The 22871-nt window shown below is 44.0% G+C and overlaps 1 protein-coding gene across 1 annotated transcript in view; it reads right to left on the reverse strand.

The window, feature by feature from the left end:
- The window catches only part of LOC141051173 (uncharacterized), a 130687-nt gene that overhangs the window by 7794 nt on the left and 100022 nt on the right, over nucleotides 1-22871 (reverse strand). The window contains exon 5 of the mRNA XM_073548038.1: nucleotides 21068-22234. Within this exon, the coding sequence (XP_073404139.1) occupies nucleotides 21068-22234 (1167 nt within the window). The remainder of the gene's footprint in view (nucleotides 1-21067; nucleotides 22235-22871) is intronic.

Below are 22871 nucleotides of genomic sequence, written 5' to 3' on the forward strand. Positions count from 1 at the left end.
AGTGCACCCTCGTAGTCATCTTAGCAACAATTCCCCATGCGCATATTAATAACTGGAAGTACGAGCGCCATCTTAGGTCCCCTGTGACAGGAAGTGTACTCCGTTGTCTTGGAGATATCACGTCACTCAGCACGTCAGCATCGTACCATACTCGGCCAGCTCATCACTTAGAGAACACAAATAGAGCAGATCTAAGTGCATTATAAATAGATCGCTCAGCTATTATTTAGAAAGACAGACATAAAGGGATACAGAATCAACTGGACAAAAAACTTTAAGCATATATACCACATATACCAGGATATTCTTATTGAATGTACTGTTTGCTGTATGTAATTTTATTATCACCAAACGGGTGATGCATGCGGGCCCTCATGCGTCCTCCTTGTCATTATAGATGTTTTAATCATAATTTACACACACACACACACACACACACACACACACATATATATATATATAAATATTTTTTTTTTTTAAATATATTTTCGTGATAAAGAAAAAATATTCATAATTGATAAAAATATAAAAAAAATTATAAATAAAAAAAGAAATAAAAAAATGAGAAAATAAAAAATAATAAAATATAAAAAAAAATCAAAAAATCAAATCTGAAATGAAAAACAGAAAGAATACACCACAACTAAAACTGAATAATTTTTTAAAGTGAATATGACACAAATATGTGACAGTGCGCAGTGAAATATAAATACGTACATATAAATTTTGATCACGGACTCAGTACTCCATGAATATATCTCTGATCGCCCATCAATTACCTATAGAAGAGCCATGAATCTAAAGGATCACCTTGTCAGGAGTAACTTTATTGGCGATTTACCTAAAAACATTTTTGGTGTTAGTGGCCCAAAAGAAGGTTTCTTCCCATGTGGTTCATGCCTTGCATGTCCAAATATGAGACGAGAAACTACTTTCCATTCAAGTGATGGGACAAAGGATTTTAAAATAAGGAAACATATCACGTGTAACACAGAAGGAGTCATCTATTATGCAACATATCCCTGCAAATTGATTTATGTGGGTTTGACGTCGAGAAAACTACGTGTTAGAATTCTTGAGCATGTATTGGACATCATTAACGCTGACAAAATTGCAGATTGGAAAACATTGAAACCAATCCCAAAACATTTCAAAGTTGCACACAATTGTGACTCCAAACTTTTAAAAGTTATTGGCATTGATTGTGTACTGATGGACCATCGAGGAGGAGATATTAGGAAGGAACTCTCACAAATGGAATCTAAATGGATTTGGAGACTGCAGACGGTACGCCCCAAAGGTTTAAACGAAATCTTGACCTATGCTTCCATTTTGTGAATGAATTTATTTACTTGTTTTTAACTATTGTTTTTAATTATTGTTTTTGTTTTGATCACCTATACCTGTCACTGAAGGGTTATTTATATCACGTCTTCTATTTACCTGTGGATGTTCGGTTCCTTCCATATATCTGCTGAATGGACATTATCAAAGAATTATGTCAAGATGGAACTATGAGACTGTATCGGGAATATATATTTTCCTGTTTCATCCATATCCAGTTTTTTCCATGGGTATAATATTTTTAAGTTTTTGAATTTAATCCCATATACATATTCCATTTTTGGTGTTATAATTATCTGGTGTTGCTGGAGTGTACCCTCATTTTTGTATATACATATGTTTGTTTGCTTTGTTATGTGTGTTTTTACAGGCTGTAATTTTCATTATGGTGAGTATGAAACTATTTGTCAATAACCAAAAAAATTTTTTCTTTGTGATGTACATTATACTTGTGCATCATTGTTAATAGCACCTTATTTCTGCACTACTCACTTTATGCACAACATTTTGTGCATAATATGCACATATTTGAGCTTCAATGGTACTTTATTTCTGCACCAAATCACTTTATGCACAACATTTTGTGCACACTATGCTCAGACGATGCTTAAAGTTTTTTTGCTTTTTTGAGTATTTTTTTATTTGCATATTTTCACTGTCACTTTAGCATAATTTTTTGTGCACATTATGGTTACATGGTGCTTCACGGATTACTGCTGTTGCACTTCTTTGTAGGAGAATCATTTTTTGATTGGGTCTAATTTTTTGATCTGTTCATACACATTGACTGTGTAATGACTAATTTGCACGTACTTATATTTCACTGCGCACTGTCACATATTCGTGTCATATTCACTTTAATAAATTATTCACTTTTAATTGTGCTGTATTCTTTGTTTTTCATTTCAGATTTGATATATATATTTTATATTATTTTTTTCTCATTTTTTCTTTTTTATTATTTATTTTTTCATTTATAATTTTTTTAATATTTTTATCAAAATTATGATTATTTTTTCTTTATCACGAAAGTATTTTTAAATTTTTTTCTCAAATATATATATATATATATATATATATATATATATATATATATATATATTTTATGATTAAAACATCTATAATGACAAGGAGGATGCATGAAGGCCCGCATGCATCACCCGTTTGGTCATAATAAAATTACATACAGCAAACAGTACATTCAATAAGAATATCCTCATATATGTGGTATATATGCTTAAAGGTTTTGTCCAGTTGATTTTATATCCCTTTAAGTCTGTCTTTCTAAATAATAGCTGATCGATCTATTTATATTACACTTAGATCTGCTCTATTTGTGTTCTCTAAATGATGAGCTATCTCCAAGACAACGGAGTACACTTCCTGTCACGGGGGACCTAAGATGGCGCTCGTACTTCCGGTTATTAATATGCGCATGGGGAATTGTTGCTAAGACGACTACGAGGGTGCACTTCCGGGTATCTTGCATTGGTGAAAGCGGCGTTTTTTTACACGTGGAGCACGGCGGTTTTTCATGGGGACACACTTCTGGGGACCTGAACTGAGGATGACGTAATGCATCACATGGAGGATTAGTGGTTTTATATCCAGGTATAAAAAGGTGGTCTTTTGAAACGGGAGGTTGAGCACCCCTTCTGAGGAAGGTAGCCATTGAAACGCGCGTCAAGGGGGACCCTGGGTGACACCGCTACTTGGTAAATATAACTCACATACAAGTCTTTCATTTTTACAGCCATAAGGAGCATTCCCTCATATCTGGTCCTCTCCACATATTCACATCTTACAATATAGGTTTAAGGGCTCTTGTCCCTTCCTGATTAGACCAGATATGGGCAAAACTAGCAATGCCAGCATATGATTAATTTTTGTGTGCATGATTTTTTTTATAGATATTATTAATATTCTTCTCTCATAATCCTTTTGCTGCACCAATATTTTAAGTATTTCTTTATGCATTATTATGGATTGATATAAACATATTCTGAGATATGAGATATATGATTTAGTAATATTTTTGCACTAAGCACTTTATGAAGTTTTCATATATCCCTTTTTATGCACTTTCTTGTGTGTGAATATTGATATAACTTTTTACCAGCTACTCACTATCACCCAGTGTGTTTGTTTTTTGCTATTCCATTTCTGTATGGTTTGCCGTTTCTAATTTTATTCTGCATTTATTTGAATAAAAATATAACGTTTTACTCTCATTGGAGGACCTTTTTCTCTTGTGGCATTTGTACTTGGTTTCACGGTCCTCCGTGTTATAACCCATATATATTTTTTTCGATTAGTTTTGCTACCTCTGCTGATGCAGGCATGGCAAGTGCTGCAAGTGGCCTGTTTGGGGTTATCGGCAGAGACTATAAAAAATAACCAGACTCGGGAAGATTTAACAGAAGGAATGGCAACTTCCGTCCTGTTGGTGTTACAGGGAACGGATGCACGCCTTCTATCTGTGGCCACCACACTGCTTCTTCCTGCCTGTTTTGGTGATATGCCTCCTTCACCATGTGCAGGGGCGGGCTGGGCCGGGTGGCAGAGAGGCATTTGCCCCCCGGGGCAGTTAATTAACGTCAAATTTCAAAAACTGACCGTCACATCCAAGCATATTTTTTTTTTATTTTATTTTTATTTTTTTATTTTTTTTTATTTTTATATAGCGCTAAGGCTGGTTTCACATTAGCGCTTTTTAAGCGCACGCCACACAATGGTAAGCCCCGAGTACGACACCCACAGCTGCAGTAGATCATGCTTTATATCCTTGACCAGCTCCTTGAAAGGCCTAACCCCCAAGTCGTTGCCACCTACATGGAGAACCAAGATGTCTGGAGCCCTGTCTAAATGAGCGCTGTTATGGATTTCTCACAGCACCCTATTCCAAGACATCCCCCGAAAGCCGAGCCACCTGATGACTGCCGAACTCCTGGGAAAACCGAGCTGCCTGCCTTCCTTCCTCAGATCAGCCCGCAACGCTTCCTAATGTACGTACGAGTGGCTGAAAATCCAAACAAGCAATGGGATGGAACCAGAAAACGGAAAAAAACAGACAACCTCAGCAAAACATCAACAACATATGCAAATACAACACTACAAACACTAGCTTGGAACTGCCTCATCCGGCCTAACATAACTACAAAAACACCTCAACCGCCATCTACCAATACGGTGCACCGCTTTCACACCAAGCCCCACTACAGCCGTTGCCGGCCCAATACGAAATGAATGAGCAGCAAAATGAGAATCATCCAAACCCAACCTGGGCACAGCATTCCTAAAAATGGCAGTAAACTGGTACCTGGACAAAAACGAACCGTCCTCATGGCATAACAAATGACCACCAACGCTAGGCCGTAAAATGCGAAAGCGTAATAAACAGGCAACCAGACACATTAAGGAATCCTGAACCGGGCCTAAAATCACCAATGAGTCTTTTCCTTCCTGGTCCATTTTTGACCTACGTAACCAAAATTCCACCCCACGCTCGGTGTTCACCACGTCTCCAGCCAAAAGACCACCAAAAGAGTGTTTGCTAGGGGCTACCAGCTCACCTACCCTGAGAGTCCCAAAGAATGCAAAGAAAAAAGCCAACCTAAAAAGACAGACTTTGAAGAAAGAACTGCAACATGAAACTAACCCCCCCCAGCCTTTCCAAAAGACCAAAAGGACGCCTCCTATCCCCATGACTCCTATTTCTCCTAAAACCCATCAATGCTTGTCTGATTAGAAACGATTTAGTTAAATCCACCTGACCCCGCATTCTGAAACCAAAAGTGAGGGCGGCCAACATGCGCGATACCTTTGCTGAAGACCAACCCTCTTCGAACCCGCGCCACATCCATGAAAGCAGGATGCCTATCTGATGTTCTGGAGTCACTGAACCCGTGTTATCAGCCAACAAACCCTCCCAAGAATACCATACCGCCTGATACGCAGCCCAAGTGTTAGAGGCTAACAAAGCCCTGATCAATGATTCATCGGCACGGATACCACACTCCAGAGTGCTTCTGGGCATTCCAGTCCCTTGGTCTCCGCCTCCAGAGCTAACGCACGAAAACGGTCCCACTGTGAACGAGATAGAGAATCAGCAATCTCATTCTTAACCCCAGGAACGTGGAGCGTCATCACCTGAGAATTTAAGGACAAACAAGTCAGAACAAACTGGCAAAGCACCTGAACCACCGAAGGCGATGCTGCTGAGATGCTGTTAATAGCACACACCACCCCCTTATTATTGCAAATAAAATGAACCCGCCTATTCTAAAACTCCCGTTTCCACAAATTAACAGTCACCAAGATCGGAAACATCTCTGACAAGGAAACATTCCGAACTAAACCGGAAGAAAACCATCGGGCCAACACACCACACACCATTGACATTTGAAGTATGCACCAAAACCGATACCGCCTGCTGCATCAGTAAACAATTCCAAGACATCATTATCCACCGTCTCCTCCATGAGCAAAGAACGACCATTGTTTTGTTTCAAAAACGTATGCCACATGGCCAAGTCCGCCCTGAGTTCTGCAGAAAGCCGAACGAAATGATGAGGCGCTCAAACGCCCGCAGTTGCACTAGCCAACCTCCGTGAAAAAACTCGCCCCATTGGAATGCTCCTACAAGCAAAGTTCAATTTCCCGAGCAATGACTGTAAGTCCCTCAAAGACAATTTCTTTAAACGGTGCACCCTAGCAACTTCCTTCCGCAAAGCAATGACTTTTTCTTCCGGTAATCGGCATTCCCAAGTGAACGTGTCAATGACAATACCAAAAAACCGCAAACAAGTACTTGGGCCTTCCATCTTATTGGGGGCCCAATGGCACACCAAAATGCCCCATTACCCACTCCAATGTCCTCAAAATGTTCTGACAGCGTGACGACTCGCCTGGGCCTACACATAAAAAAATCATCCAAATAATGGATCACTGAATCAAAACCAGATACATCGCGCACAACCCATTCCAAAAATGAACTAAAAGCCTCAAAGTATGCACACGACAACGAACAGCCCATAGGCAAGCAATGATCAACCTAAAACTCCCCATTCCAATAACAACCCAATAACTTTGAACTATCTGGGTGAACTGGCAACAGCCGAAAAGCAGATTCGATATCTGTCTTTGCTATAAGGGCCCCTTTTCCACATATCCTGACCCACCTTACTGCCTCATCAAAAGAGGTGTAAACAACCTAGCAGAGCTCGGGATCAATGCCATGGTTTACCGACATACCCCGAGGGAAAGATAGATGATGAATGAGCTGAAACTTATTCAGCTCTTTCTTGGGCACCACCCCAAAGGCAAAACCACTAAGTCCTCAAATGGAGGAGAATTAAAAGGACCCACCATGCGGCCCAACACGACCTCCTTGTCCAGCTTTTCAGACACCACATCCCCATGCTCCATCGCTGAACGCAGGTTCTTAAGAACTCGAGTTATAACAAAAGGCGGAGGAGGAATCGTAAAACCAACTGTGAAACCGAAAAACAACAATCGCGTCTTTTCTCTAACCGGGTATCTATTTAGATAGTCACCCCCTTAGGCATTAGCCCCCCTGATTGGGACTTGCTTTTTTGAAGCATTTGACTGCCCCATGTGAGGAACCGATGCAATGGGAGCAGAGGTGTTTAAACTTACAATTGGCTCCAAATATACTCTGGCCGTCGTTAAACTGCCAACATAAACCCGTTTTTTGTGTTCCCGCCTGACCCCCGGCCCCTGAAGCGGAAGACTGACTATTGGCGTGGCTGGCATATCCGTACTCCCCCCTGAAAGGAATTCCCAAATCTACTAGCCGCCATAATTCTCAACCACAGGCATATGTCCTTTTGGTCCCATCTAATCGCCGGCCTTATCGCCTTCCGTTGCCTGAACTGCTCATCGTACCGGAGCCATGCCTGTCCACCATAAGACCTATATGCCTCCCCAATAGAATCCATGTAACAGAAAAGGGGGGAGCAATTCTCTGGCGCCTTCTCCCCAATAACGCTTGCCAAAATGGCAAAAGCCTGTAGCCGATTGACAAACGTCTGGGGGATCAAACGCCACCTACGCTTCTCCTCTTCTTCTTTCTTACTCTCATCATTTTTACCTTTATCTATATTAAATTTTTCCAAAGGAAGCAAGGAAAAGATGTCCACATATTCGTCTTTCCATATCTTTTCCCGCACTTCTTTTTTTAAATGTACCCCTAACGGCCCCTCAAAGCACACATACACCTAAACGTTGTGGATTTCCTATGACTCCTCTGCGGACGCCTATCCCTTTGATGGGTATTGATGCTACTCCTTTGGCGAAGAATAAACCCCAGTTTTGGACCCAGGTGGTAATGCGGGTCGCCCCAGACCATCAAGAAAATTGCAGATTTTTGGTGTTGCATAATCTGCATGATACCATTGTTCTGGGGTTTCCCTGGTTGCAAATCCATAATCCAGTTTTGGATTGGAAATCTGTGTCTGTGGTGAGTTGGGGTTGTTGGTGTGCCCTTAGTGACACTCCTGTTTTCTCCACCTCTCCCCAGTCGCATGATGTTCCTGACTATTTGGCTGATTTTTATGATGTATTTAGTGAGAATGAGTCTGCGTCTTTGCCTCCTCATAGGAGTTATGACTGTACAATTGAACTGAGCCCGGGGTGTAAATTTCCCAAGGGTCGGCTCTTCAAGTTATCTGTACCCAAGCACGAGGCTATGCGATCCTATATTAAGGAGTTGTTGGAGAAGGGTCATAGTAGACCATCCTCTTCACCCTTAGGTGCTGGGTTTTTTTTCGTGGCCAAGAAGGATGGTTCATTAAGGCCTTGTATTGACTATCGTTCCCTCAACAAAATTACTGTTAAATATCAGTATCCGTTACCCCTGATTTCTGATCTATTCTCTAGAGTTAAAGGTACTTGCTGGTTTACCAAGCTTGACCTCAGGGGGGCGTATAATCTTATTCGCATTAAGCATGGGGATGAATGGAAGATGGCGTTTAATACTCCAGAGGGACATTTTGAGGACCTGGTGATGCCTTTTGGGCTCACTAATGCCCCTTCTGTCTTCCAGTGCTTCATGAATGATATTTTCTGAGACTTTGTTGATAAATTTTTGATCATCTATCTGGATGATATTTTGATCTTTTCCAAGGATTGGGACTCTCATGTGGAACATGTTCGGACTGTGTTCCGGATTTTGAGGGAGAATTCACTGTATGTCAAGGGATCGAAATGCCGTTTTGGGGTACAGAGGATTTCATTTTTGGGATTTATTTTGTCTCCGTCAACTATTGAAATGGACCCGGCCAAGGTACAGGCCATTTATGATTGGGTTCAGCCCACTTCTTTGAAGGCCCTCCAGAAGTTTTTGGGTTTTGCTAATTTTTATCCTAAATTTATAGCTAATTTTTCTGGTATTGCCAAACCATTGACTGATTTGACTAAGAAAGGTGCTGATGTGCTTAATTGGTCTCCGGAGGCTGTTTCTTCCTTTCAGGAGCTGAAGCGAAGATTCACTTCTGCCCCGGTTTTGCGGCAACCTAATGTCTCAATCCCGTTTCAGGTAGAGGTGGACGCTTCTGAGATTGGTGCAGTAGCTGTTTTGTCCCAAAAAGATCCTGTAACATCTAAAATGAATCCCTGTGCTTTCTTTTCCCAAAAGTTCTCCCCATCTGAACGCAACTATGATGTGGGGAATCGGGAACTGTTAGCCATGAAATGGGCATTTGAGGAGTGGAGACATTGGTTGCAGGGAGCTAGACATCAAGTCATGGTCCTTACTGACCACAATAATTTGATTTACCTGGAGTCGGCCAAACGCTTGAATCCTAGACAGTCTAGGTGGGCCTTGTTTTTCACACGTTTTGATTTTGTGGTCTCTTTTCTTCCGGGCACTAAGAATGTTAAGGCAGATGCCCTTTCTAGGAGTTTCTTTGCTGATTCTCTTAATGTGACCGAGCCTACTACTATCCTAGGTGAGGGGGTAGTTCTTTCTGCCATTTCGCCTGATTTGAGACGCGCCCTGGAGGAATTTCAGGAGGATAAACCTGAGCATTGCCCTATGGGAAGATTGTATGTTCCTGACCAGTGGAGAAAGAGAGTGATGTCTGAAGTCCATTGCTCCGCATTGGCTGGTCATCCGGGTATTTTTGGTACCAGAGATTTGGTGAGTCGGTTATTTTGGTGCCTTATCTCGTGATGTCAGGAATTTTGTACAGTCCTGTGGGACTTGATCACGGTCTAAACCCTGTTCTCGTTCTAGTGGGTTGCTGATGCCCCTGCCAGTGCCCAAGACGCCATGGACCTATATCTCAATGGATTTTATTTCTGATCTTCCCATCTCTCAGAGAATGACTGTTATCTGGGTGATTTGTGATAGATTTTCGAAGATGGTCCATCTTGTACCACTCCCAAAGTTGCCATCTTCCGCTGAGTTGGTGCCCTTGTTTTTACAACAGGTGGTTCGGTTACACGGGATTCCTGAGAATATTGTGTCCGATAGAGGGGTCCAGTTTGTTTCCAGATTCTGGAAAGCCTTTTGTTCCAATTTGGGAATTCAGTTATCCTTCTCCTCCGTGTTTCATCCCCAGACCAATGGGCAGACTGAGAGAACAAACCAGACCCTGGAGTCTTATTTAAGATGTTTTATATCTGCTGATCAAGATGATTGGGTCTCATTTTTGCCCTTGGCCGAATTTGCGCTGAACAATAGAGCTAGTTCTGCCACTCTGATGTCACCCTTTTTCTGTAATTTTGGGTTTCATCCTCGATTCTCTTCAGGGCAAGTGGAATCTACGTCCTGCCCAGGTGTGGACACTGTGGTTGTGAGAATGCAGCAGATATGGGACCAAGTGGTGGATAAGTTGTCACTCTCTCAAGAAAAGGCCCAGTGTTTTTCCAACCGGCGTAGGACCATTGGTCCTCGGTTTAAAGTGGGTGATATGGTTTGGTTGTCGTCTAGGAATATTCCTATGAATGTTGCATCTCCAAAATTTAAGCCAAGATTTATTGGACCTTATAAGATTTTGGAGATTCTTAATCCTGTTTCTGTTCGATTGGCTCTTCCAGTTACGTTCAAAATCCATAACGTAATTCACAAGTCACTGTTGAAGAGGTTTGTTGAGCCAGTAGTTCCTGTGGCGGCACCTCCTGAACCTGTAATGGTTAAAGGCAATGTGGAATATGAAGTAGAGAAAATACTGGATTCTCGTTTGGTTAGACGGAGACTCCAGTATTTGGTCAAATGGAAGGGTTATGGCCAGGAGGATAATTCTTGGGTCTCTGCCTCTGATATTCATGCCAATAAATTGGTTCGTGCTTTTCACCGGGCCTATCCTGATCAGCCTGGTGGCACGGATGAGGGTTCGGTGACCCCTCCTCAAGGGGGGGGTACTGTTATGAACTCATTTTCGGCTCCACCAGTTGAGAGTTTCCCTCCCGTTCTCCCTCTGGTGGTGACAGGAGGTAGTGAGGTTGGTTTAAGTGGTAGTGATCTGCCACCTGATGAGGAAGATAACGATTGGATCTCTGGAGTATCAGACTGGATATAAGGCAGCCGACGCCCTATCCTAGTGCTGGTGATTCAGTCTTCTTCTCAGGTCCTGGACTTCAGCTCTCTTCCAGTCTTCTCAAGTTAAGTTTGTTTTTTTGCTATTGTTCACACTTGCGCTTGTTGGTCAGTTCAGTTTCTTGTGTGGTCAGCCTGCCCCTGCTGGGGCTATGCTGAATTTCCACTCCTATGTATCAGTATTTGCCAAGCTGCTTTTTGTCCCTTATTGGATTGGCCTCTTTTTGCTCTGTCTCAGAATATTTCAGAGTGCTGATATACTGTAGGTGTAGAAGTCTAGTGACTTCAGGGTTAATTTTGTTATCAGAAGCGTTGGACAATATTTTTGCAGGTTTTTTTGGCAGATTGCAGACAGTGTCTTTCCTTTCCTGTCCTGTTTAGTTAGCCGGGCCCCATCGTTTGCTCAGCCTATTTTCCTGCCTTTGTTTGTAATTTCATCTTGTTTCACCGTCAATACATGTGGGGGGCTGTCTTTCCTTTGGGGTCTGCTCTGGGGCAGTTAGTTTTTCTCTTTTCCTGCTTTAGGCTTATGTAGCTCTCCGGTTGTGACAAGGCATCTAGGAACATCTTAGGAACGCTCCACGACTGATGCTAGTTGTGCGGTTAAGTTCAGGGATCTGCAATCTGCATAGTTACCAACTTCTCTGGTTTTCTGAGACTTAGCTTGTTGTTTATTTTTTCCTCCTCCGTGACCCATTCATAACAGAGGCCTGTGGAGTGCGGGGAAATGGATCTCCCTGGCGCCATGGCTGACGGCTCCAACCCAAGCTCCGGAAGGAACCACCAGCAGTTAGAAGAGGAAATTGCTGAACTGATCACCCATCTGCGGCTGAGGCAGGAGGCCTTGGAGCAGCTGAGGCAGTGGCCTGTCACAGAGGGGCCTATGCCTGCGGTACCCACTCCACCGGTACCTGCTGCCGCTGCACCGGACTGTCCCCCGACAGCGTTGATTTTCACTTCCACGCTGTCCGTACGGCTGAGTCCCGTTTGCCCGAAGAAGTCACCGGAGAACCCGGGAGCTGAGAACGTGCTCCCACCCAGACCTGTTGTGGCTGCGCAGGTCCCAACCAAAGCCCCCGTGGACCCGGAGCCGCCATCGGTTACACCACCACCGACACCCGGACCGCATCGTCAGGAGGCCCCAGGTATGTCGGATGTCCCTTCACCTGGGAGGGCCCTGGGGTGTACCCCGGCTGCAGCGGCTGGCCAGGTCGTGCTAGACCTGGTCTGGGACCGGGATGCTAATCCTGTGGGTGGGAGCAGGTCCCAGGAAGAGCAGGAAGAAGGGGAGAAGACTGAGACCTATTGCCGGCAGACCATCCGACAGCTGGCAGCGGAGTACCGGAACAGAGAGCAGAGAAAGAGGGCTGTGCTGGGCCCGGATCTGGCCCGGAAGGAGAGGGCCCGTCCAGGTCATTATGGCCCCCGGGATGCAGCTGTATTGGGGCAAGTGCTGAACATGAACAAAGACAGGGGTTTTGGATTTATTGCAGACCCCAAGCAAATTAGTGACTTATTTTTCAACCAGAGGGATGTTGAGCCACATCTGAGGAAGGGGCATCCTGACAGAGACCTGCAGCCTGGGGAGTATGTGACATTCACCTGGCATGTGGGGCTTAGAGGGTGGTATGCCCTGAACGTACGTCGCATTCCAGAAGAGCTGATTGAGAGGTACAAGCCAAAGCGACCTGTTGCTGCCCCTCCACACACCGTTGACACCCAGACTGTTCAGGTACCTGCTTCCAGGAATCAGGTTACTTTTGCATCAGCTCCAGCCCGGCAGCCCAGACCAAAGATCCCTGGTTTGACCCATTGGGAAGAGGAGTACTTAAAGATTGCCAACGACTACTTTGAATCTGGTAGCAGTTCCAGTTCAGCTTCCAGAACCCCAGGAGGGGACCACCATTAAGAAACTTTAAAATTCTTGTTACCCAGGAGGGTTTGCTTGCACCAGTTGTGCCTTTTTGCTATCATGTTTTTCCGGTAGCACTTTTGTTGCCCTGTTGTGATTGGCAGCGTTTCTACATTTGGAACTGAGGAGATCATGAACGCTGTATGATTCAAAACTTTTATTGTAAATAGTTTGCACATCTTTAGGTGCCCTTTCTTGGTTTTACATATAAAGACACTTTGCGAAGATGAGGTTTTACATAGAGACACTTTGCGAAGATAATGTTTTTGCATGGACACTTTTCGAAGATGATGTCTACCTCAAAGGACACTGCAAGAGATCCCGGCTGGGAGCGGTTTCGAGCACTTACAAGAATAACTGTTGAATGTTTTACTGTGAAGTATTTGATAATGTGTTTTATAAGAGTATGAGTAAATGAGAAATGGCTTTTATAGAAGAATTAGGAATGTCTGATTTAGTGATGAGTGATGTAAATAAAGAATTGAAAGTAGACAGGTGACAGACCAGGTACTTGCGGTCAGCGTCTTGCGTCTAGAAGAGACAGTGAAAGTAGAAAAATAAATGTGTACTAGAGAAGAAAATGAGAGAATAATAATAAAGAAATGTGTTGCAGAGAATAGCACTTTGAATTGAGAATTGCACTTAGAATGAAAAATTTTAGATAGGATTTAAGATAGAATTGTTTGTAACGTTCAAGATGAGTACCTCCTATACTAGGAAGATTAGTATAAGAAAAGTTTGTTATGCATTACAAAATTTTTGTATGTTTCTTTGCTGTCAACTTTGTTGTCTTGCAGCCCGCGGACGTGCTGTGTTTAATGGGGGGGTATGTGGCGCCCCTGAGGCTCAGTCACCACAGAGGTACTGCACCTTCTCCTAAGGTGTAGTGCCCCACCAACTAGGTAAGTTGGGAACTCCTTTCCACACTCCAACACCTGCACCCACACACAGGATAGTTCAGCAATGGATCAGATTGCGGCTCCATGCTTAGAGGATAGCAGAGCACCTTCCGTGGGTCCTTGCTTCGTAACACGAGATGTGCTGGGAGGTGGGTGGAGTTGAGATATATAAAAGAGTGGGAAGGTTTAGAATTGGAGTTCAGGTCAGTCTGGCAGCGGCCAGTGAGAGAGCAGGCTGACAGCAGGTCAGCCTGACGGGAGGTCAAGGCGGGGGAAGACAGTCAGTCAGGAGAGGCTGAGGACTGGTCTTAGTGGAACGGGCTCCCGAGAGAGAGAGAAGAAGGAGTGCTGCAGCTGTCTCTGTGATCTGAGTCAGCTGGCACTGGGAAAGGAACAGAAGGAGAAAGATGTAGAACTGCAACCTAAGCTTCCATAAGAGAGAGAAGGAACAGCGCAGAATGAAAGAGTAGGAGAACAGAGAGGAGTTGTGGGTTGGAAGAGGGACCCTGCCTATAGGTTCTCAGCGCAAGGCCGGGGCCCGGTCCCCGAGGTTGTATGGACACTTATGGTTCTGCAGCAGACACCGGTGGAGTATTTGGCTGTAAATGCACTTCTCCCATCTAAGACTTGGGGTACAGCAGCAACACGGATAGAGAGCCAGGATCCAGGAGGTCCCTGATCAGGCTACAGCTGTCTGTCATACGAGTAGAGTTGTTAGGAACATCTGACAAGAGGAACTTCAGAGTACCACGGTACTGGAGCTCTTCACACTAAAGGCGCAATAGAGGAGTCGTTCAGGAAAGGCAAATGTTGGCGGAGTGTTGGAGAGGAGAAGCCTGACTTGCCCGGGAGGTTGATTGAATCTCTGCCCCGGAGGACACGGCATGGAAGCGGGCACCAGTGGTTACCAAGAACTGTGAGTAAAGCGTTGAAACTGCAAGCCCTAGTGTCCTCCATTCCTTCTTGCATCCGCCAGCACTGCTACATCCCCTGCGCCGGACACTACACCATCAAAGTGTCCCCACATATACACTGCCCTGGGACAACAGCCCTGCCTGTGGAGGGCTATACCACCATTGCTGCATCCCACCATCTGTCCCAGAGGATCTGTCTGCAGCGTCGGCTTAACATCTCCCTTGCCGAACACCACAGGTGGCGTCTCGAACTATTCACCATTAACTACATACACCGCCATTGATATTGGGCGCCCAGGGCCACGGTTTGGGTCACCGCTGCTGTGACACGCATCCCACTGACACCGGCCCGGTACAGAGTACCCCACAGCCCTGGGATGGAGCGACCCAATTCCATTTCTCCCCAGTCCTCTATACACTTTTTTACACCATCCAGAATCAGCCTGTTACTTTGAGGTGTGAAATACACAGGGCCTGACAGAATTCAACTGTGTCCTGAAGTCTGTAGAGAGATTCCATTTCTCCCCAGTCCTCTATACACCTTTTTTACACCATCCAGAAACAGCCTGTTATTTGAGGTGTAAAATACACAGGGCCTGACAGAATACAACTGTGTCCTGAAGTCTGTAGAGAGATTCCATTTCTCCCCAGTCCTCTATACACCTCTTTTACACCATCCAGAATCAGCCTGTTACTTTGAGGTGTAAAATACACAGGGCCTGACAGAATACAACTGTGTCCTGAAGTCTGTAGAGAGATTCCATTTCTCCCCAGTCCTCTATACACCTTTTTTACACCATCCAGAATCAGCCTGTTACTTTGAGGTGTAAAATACACAGGGCCTGACAGAATCCAACTGTGTCCTGAAGTCTATAGACAGATTCCATTTCTCCCCAGTCCTCTATATACCTCTTTTACACCATCTAGAATCAGCCTGTTACTTTGAGGTGTAAAATACACAGGGCCTGACAGAATACAACTGTGTTCTGAAGTCTGTAGAGAGATTCCATTTCTCCCCAGTCCTCTATACACCTTTTTTACACCATCCAGAAACAGCCTGTTATTTGAGGTGTAAAATACACAGGGCCTGACAGAATACAACTGTGTCCTGAAGTCTGTAGAGAGATTCCATTTCTCCCCAGTCCTCTATACACCTCTTTTACACCATCCAGAATCAGCCTGTTACTTTGAGGTGTAAAATACACAGGGCTTGACAGAATACAACTGTGTCCTGAAGTCTGTAGAGAGATTCAAATACTCCCCACTACTATATACACCTTGTACTTTGTTTTACAGTACCATATAGTTGGTGGTATTTTGGGTACATTTTCCCCAAAAATGAGGAAGTGTGGTGGAAGAGTCCGTGGAAGTGGGCGGGGGTTGGCAACTGGTTATGATGGTGTTGGTGGTGGATCTGCTGGTAGTTGCAAAAGCAAAATAGCACCAAATGCAGGACGTGTTGAGCCTGCGTCATCGCCTGGCTCCACAAGGCCTCGAAGGCTCCCGTTTCTGGGAGTAGGTAAGCCGCTTTTAAAGCCGGAGCTTCAGAAACAAGTTTTGGCTTACATTGCTGACTCCAGCTCCATCGCCTCCTCTTCTGAAGTTTTAAAAAATAAAAGCACTGAGTCGTCATTGGAGGCTCATGGTCATGAACTACACCTTTGCTTGCGTCCTTCACCCCAACCAAAATTGAAGGATGCGGCAGGCCACACTACAGATTACTCCATGGAGCTGTTTTCACATACCATGCCTGAGTTATCAAGTCAAATCGTGAATTACCCAGGGGAAGATGAATCTGACATGGGGTGCACTGATGCACAGCCACTGCTAGATTTATCTGCTGGTACATTCACTCAGAGCACTACATTGTCCTCGCAGTGTACTGAGCCAGAATCTGACCCTGATGAAACTCAGTTGCCCCCTCCCGCATACTATACCACCATACACAGTGACACAGAGGAAGGTGCACATGACATTGAAGAGGAGGTGATGGATGACCCAGTTGTTGACCCAGATTGGCATCCATTGGGGGAAGAGGGTGGCCACTGCCAATAGCTTAGAAGAGGAGGAGGAGCATCCGCAGCAGGTATCGACATTGCAACAGCTGTTATCTAGCAGGCCCGGAGCAGTCCAAAAACGGGTTACAAAAACCAAAAGAGTTGCAGGACAGCTATGCCAGACGGTCAAATAAGCACAGTGTGCAAGGCCTCAAAATGTCTTCCATGGTAGGAAGAATGCAGTGTGGCACTTTTTTGAACAAAATCCTAATGATTAGGCAAAGGTTATCTGTAAGAAGCGCGCAAAGACCTTTAGCCGAGGGAAAAATCTGAGAAATTTGAATACCAGTTGCATGCTTAGACATTTAACCACCATGCACTTGCAAGCGTGGACGGACTACCAAACCTCACGTACCACATGTGCAACTGCTCCCAATGAAGGTAGTCAGCAACGCTACATCGTTTCCCCCACTGTAAGCCCACCGGTTAGCACACCACCAGCAGCAAATGTTGAGGTGTCGTTGCAAGGACAAAGCAGTCAGGGAATCACAATGTTATTGCTACGAAAGCCTGAATCTAGGCCATCAGAAAGAACACCAACTCCATCACCATCATCAACCCTCTCTCAGTCCGCCATGTCCACCGCTAGTTCCACCATATGCAGCTCTCAAGTCCAGCTCACCCTACCAGAGACTATGAGTAGGACAAGAAAGTACTCAAAGTACTCATCCTCTCATTCGCGTACACTGGGTTTGAACACCCACATTGCCAAACTAATCTCGTCAGAGATGATGCTCTACCGGTTGGTTGAAAGCGAAGCTTTCTGCGAACTCATGGCCTACGCAGTACCACGCTATGACCTACCCAGTCGGCGCTTCTTTTCTCACAAAGCCATCCCAGTCCTCCACCTTCATGTGAAAGACCGCATTGTCCATGCACTCAAGCAATCAGTGAGTGGAAAGGTGCACCTCACAACAGATGCATGGTCCAGTAGGCATGGCCAGGGCCATTACGTGTCCATCACTGCGCACTGGGTTAATGTGGTGGATGCAGGGTCCACAGGGGACAGCGGCGGTGGGACAGTGCTGCCTAGCCCACGGTATAGGAAACAGTTGGGTGTAGGCGTTCGACCCGCCTCCTCCTCCTCCAGAAGCGAAAGCTTGTCCACAGAGCCCAGTCGGACGAGCACTCCATCTGCAGCTGCCAGTGTTTCACACTCGGTGTCCCACTATCGAACAGCTAGTGGTAAGCGTCAGCAGGCTGTGTTGAAGATGATGTGTTTGGGCGACAACAGGCACACCGCGGAGGTACTGACCGACTACTTGCAGCAACAAACTGAGTCATGGCTGGGCAGTCTACATCTTGAGGCAGGCAAGGTAGTTAGTGATAACGGCCAGAATTTTGTGGCAGCCATAGCCCTTTCAAAACTCAGACACACACCTTGCCTGGCTCACACCTTGAACCTGGTGGTGCAGTGCTTCCTCAATAATTATCCGGAGTTAACAGGCCTGCTCCAGAAGGTCCAAAGACTGTGCTCGCACATCCGCCAGTCGCCCATACACTCCAGTCGTATGTAGAAGCTGCAGCGATTGCTCCAACTTCCCAAGCACCACCTAATTATGGACGTTGCAGCAAGGTGGAACTCCACCCTGCACATGGTTGAGAGGCTGTGCGAATAGAGGCAGGCTGTAATGCATTTGTGGGAGGATACATGGCCAGGCACTTTGAGGGCAGACATGGAGTTGTCGGGTGTGCAGTGGTCGAAGCTGAAAGACTTCTGTAAAGTCCTTCAGTGTTTTGAGGAATGCACACGACTTGTAAGTGCAGACGACGCCATCATAAGCATGAGCATCCCACTTATGCATCTGCTCATGCAAACTTTGACGCACATTAAGGAGCAGGCGTCTGCAGCCGAGGAGGATGAGGAAGAGGAGGAGGGAAGCCTTGATGACAGTCAGCCATTATCTGCTCCGGGAGGAGGATGCATCTCATGGGACAAGAGAAAATGTTGGCGTGGCAAGGTCTGGTACAGGGTTTGTGCGTGACTGGAGGGATGTGGTTTTGCCAGAAAGTGCTCCTCCACCCAGCACTCGCAGTGCATCATTGACACCTGGAACATTGGCCCACATGTCAGATTATGCCTTGCAGATCCTAAAAAGGGACCCCCGCATTGCCAAAATGATGAACGATGACGACTACTGGTTGGCCAGCATCCTGGATCCACAGGAACCACACATTCAGCATCTCCCACACTACCTCCTCATCCCACCCTCTCTCTCTGTTGGAGTCCCCCAAGGCTCTGTTCTAGGACCCCTACTCTTCTCAATTTATACCCTTGGCCTGGGTCAACGCAAAGTCTCATGGATTCCAGTACCACCTTTATGCTGATGACACTCAGATCTATCTCTCTGGCCCAGACGTCACCTCTCTGCTGCCTAGAATCCCAGAGTGTCTCTCAGCCATATCCTTCTCCTCTCGCTTCCTCAAGCTCAATGTGGACAAATCTGAACTCATCATCTTTCCTCCATCTCACAGATCTTCCTTAGCTGACCTATCACAATTAATGACATTACGCTTTCCCCAGTACCGTAGGTCCGCTGCCTCGGAGTAACCCTTGACTCTGCCCTGTCCTTCAAACCACACATCCAAGCTTTTTTTCTACCTCCTGTCACCTCCAGCTCAAAAATATTTCCAGAATCAGTCCTTTCCTCAACCCTCAATCTGCTAAAATGCTTGTGAACGCCCTCCATCTCCTGCCTCGACTACTGCAACATCCTTTTCTGTGGTCTCCCTGCTAACACCCTTGCACCTCTCCAGTCCATCCTAAACTCTGCTGCCCGACTAATTCATCTCTCTCCTCACTACTCCTCCACTTCTCCCCTCTGCAAATCTCTTCAATGGCTTCCATTCCCTCAGCGTATTCAGTTCAAATTACTAATACTGACCTACAAGGCCATCTATAACCCGTCTCCTCAATATGTCTCTGAACTAAACTCCCGATACCTTCCCTCACGTAATCTCCGGTCATCCCAAGACCGCCTTCTCTCCTCCACACTTATTTGTTTCTCACCCAACCGCCTCCAAGACTTCTCACGAATAGCCCCCATCCTCTGGAATTCTTTGCCCCAACATGTCCGACTATCAAAACCACATTCGGATCATTCAGAGGGAACCTGAAAACCCACCTCTTCAAGAAAGCCTACAGCCTGCAATGACCCCGCTGCCTCCTCACCACTACCAGAGATTTCACCTCAACCAACACCAAAACTGCTGCAACCCATCAACCTACTGTCTCCTTCCCCACCATCCTGTAGCATGTAAGCCCGAAAGGGCAGGGTCCTCTCCCCTCTGTATCAGTCTGTCATTGTAAGTTTGTGTACTATAAATGATATCTGTAATTTGTATGTAACCCCTTATGTGCAGCACCATGGAATCAACGGTGCTATATAAATAAACAATTTGTTGAGAATCGGTTCATGCGTACAAGAGTAATTGTACAGAATATAAGAACGTTCAGTTGATCTATAGCGTAAGCAAGCAAAGTACAACATGAGATTGACATCCTTATTCTAAAGCAAACGTGGGGCATGCAGAGAAGATTTCTGCACCACTAATGATTTGTACGTAGACTGCGCATATGTAAAAAGAGAAATCCTTATATTAATGCATAGAATGTTCAATTAATCCAGTGTGTGCACAGATTGTGAACATTGATGTGAAATAACATATGTTTAAAGAGGAACACATCAGAGGATAATGAAATATGAGAAATTTATACTGTAAGGGAGTATGTCGATACAAAATAGATATATAGAACATTCAGTAGATCTATAGCGCAAGCACATGATACAACATTGGTGCCGTAGCAGATAAGTGAGGGATGATAAATCAGAAAATATAAAAAGGTAAGAAACACATATTAATGGTAAAGAAATAGAGCAAATGGATAATGACATATGGGAATAATTCAATATAATTCAACATATAAATATATAAGGGACAATATAATGGCATATAAATATAAGAAATATTATAGATATATCTTTATTGAAGAAGGCCCAAATACAGAGATGTAATTGTTGAAAATAATAGGAGACTATCAAGGTCTGTAAATTGAATTTAATCCCTTTTTCAATAACAGGTGTTTTTCGGTAATTGCATGCATCTCCTGATCATCACTGGTAATGTAAATGACTTTCCCTTTCATATGTAATGTATGACGTTACTTTCACTTTAACAGATTTTGATGAACTTGTCACTAAAAAGAAAAATCTCTGCTTCCGTGTGTGATTTTTCTGATGTTAACAGAAATGTGATTTGTGAGTAAAAGATTGTAGACATCAGAAATATAGGGAGGGAGTCAGTTATCTGATGATGCAAAATACTTTATTTGTAAAAGGTTTACTACTTTCTGAACTTGAAAAATGTTGTTTCTTTTTACTCTGCATGGGTTTTCATATGTGAGCTAAGAGTGAAGTTATCATTAAAATATTTCCCACATTTTTTACATGTAAATGGCTTTTCTTTTGTGTGAATTCTCTGATGTGTAACCAACTGTGATTTCTTTCTAAAAAATTTCCCACACTCTGGACACAAAAATGGTTTCTCCCCTGTGTGAATTCTCATGTGTATAACAAGATCTCCTTTCTGAGAAAAACATTTCCCACATTCTAAGCATGAAAATGGTTTCTCCCCTGTGTGAATTCTCATGTGTATAACAAGATCTCCTTTCTGAGAAAAACATTTCCCACATTCTAAGCATGAAAATGGTTTCTCCCCTGTGTGAATTCTCCAATGTGCAACAAGGTGCGATTTGTTTGTAAAACATTTCTCACATTCTGAACATGAAAATGGCTTCTCCCCTGCATGAATTCTCAGATGTATAACCAGGTTTGATTTACGTACAAAAGATTTCCCACATTCTGAACACGAATATAGTTTCTCCCTTGTGTGAATTCTCTTGTGTGTAACAAGATCTCCTTTCTGAGTAAAACATTTCCCACATTCTGAACATGAAAATGATTTCTCCCCTGTGTGAATTCTCAAATGCATAACCAGGTGTGATTTACGTATAAAAGATTTTCCACATTCTGAACACAAATATGGTTTCTCCCCAGTGTGAATTCTCTTGTGTGCAACAAGATCTCCCTTCTGAGTAAAACATTTCCCACATTCTGAACATGAAAATGGTTTCTCCCCTGTGTGAATTCTCAGATGTATAACCAGGTGTGATTTACGTATAAAAGATTTCCCACATTCTGAACACAAATATGGTTTCTCCCTAGTGTGAATTCTCTTGTGTATATTAAGACTTCCTTTCTGAGTAAAACATTTACCACATTCTGGACATGAAAACGATTTCTTTTCTTTGTAAGTCCTTTGATGTTGCATATCTTTTCTGTTATTTTGATTATGCTCTACAGTCTGTGATGAATCAGAAGACACGTCTTGTTGAAAAGGATCAGTTGAAAGTTTTTTGATGTGAAGACTTGGAGGTGGATCCGGGATAATGATCTGCTCTTCATATGAATCTGGCGGGACACTATGACCATGTGCTTTAAAATGTAAAAATGACAGATGTTCATCTGAGCTTCTGTTACAGCCATCTGCCAAGAAAAAAATTGATTTTAATTTGATTCAAAAGAAGGGAAAAATATTTCTTACAATATTAGATATTTTAAAGCAATTCTATAGAAGCATTTCTATACATATTTTGGTAAAATTCAATTGAGTAGAAGAAAGTTGACATTAGTAGATGGCAAAGCAGGGACTAGTGGATTATTATGTTTAGCCATCAAGTTGTGCACTTTCAATAGTTCACATCTTTGCAGCTTTGTCATAGGTTCAGGTTTCTTTTTGCCCATCAGCAACCTTTTCTAGTAAAACGTTTAGTAATGACTCATGAAGGCACCTGTAAGTCAGTAATAATAGGCATCTGTGACAACACAGCATTTACTCTTAATGCCAGATGTATATTGACCCCTGGACTAAGCATTTCTTTGCGAAACATGCCTCGGTGTGGTGGAAGCCTGGACCTTCCTCTACTTTACTGGTAATGTGTTTTGATTTGTTACATCGCGTGTAATTGTCTATGTGCTGCTCATAAGCAGTCTATTAAGTTATGAGAACTTCTAACTAGCCACTATATTATGAATGTCTGGATTTTATGTGGCTGTAATGCCTTCTTGACATTTGTACTATTAATGTGCACCGCATATTGTCTGCACTAGCAAAAAAAAGATT

Source organism: Dendrobates tinctorius, unplaced genomic scaffold, assembly GCF_039654945.1.
Source record: "Dendrobates tinctorius isolate UK_male_01 unplaced genomic scaffold, ASM3965494v1 ptg000155l, whole genome shotgun sequence".
Lineage (NCBI taxonomy): Eukaryota > Metazoa > Chordata > Amphibia > Anura > Dendrobatidae > Dendrobates > Dendrobates tinctorius.